The 400-nt window shown below is 47.0% G+C and overlaps 1 protein-coding gene across 1 annotated transcript in view; it reads left to right on the top strand.

Moving 5' to 3' along the window:
• Positions 1 to 400, top strand: part of CD36 (CD36 molecule (thrombospondin receptor)) — a 26017-nt gene that overhangs the window by 20236 nt on the left and 5381 nt on the right. The window contains 1 exon segment of the mRNA XM_010283617.1: positions 246 to 315. Within this exon segment, the coding sequence (XP_010281919.1) occupies positions 246 to 315 (70 nt within the window).

Here is a 400-nt window from a genome sequence, read left to right as displayed (position 1 = left end):
AAATTTACACTGAGAAAAAAAAAACCCTGCCATAATTTGGCTCGCTTTCAAAAACAACACAATCTTATCTGTGGAGTGCCTGTCACTGTGCAATGACTTACATAAATATTTTCCCCACAAATGACACATTTTGTTTACCTTTTTCACAGCTTTATAGGAAAGTAACAGCTGAGTATTGAGCTAGAAATTAAATCGTGTTTTCCAAGTGGAATCGCTTTCAAGCTCTTGTCTTATTCTATTCACAGATGGGGCATCGTTCCCACCATTTGTTAAGAAAGATCAGATACTGCGCTTCTTCTCCTCCGATATCTGCAGGTAGGCTGGTCCCCTCCCGGCGCGCGCGCAGCCGCGCGTGCCACCCACCCGCGCCCCCGTTTCGGGGGGCCTGCAGCGGCTCTGC

The sequence above is a fragment of the Phaethon lepturus genome, unplaced genomic scaffold (assembly GCF_000687285.1).
Source record: "Phaethon lepturus isolate BGI_N335 unplaced genomic scaffold, ASM68728v1 scaffold5883, whole genome shotgun sequence".
NCBI lineage: Eukaryota > Metazoa > Chordata > Aves > Phaethontiformes > Phaethontidae > Phaethon > Phaethon lepturus.
The sequence above is the reverse complement of the archived record's forward strand: the minus strand, read 5'-3'. Positions and strand labels throughout refer to the sequence as shown.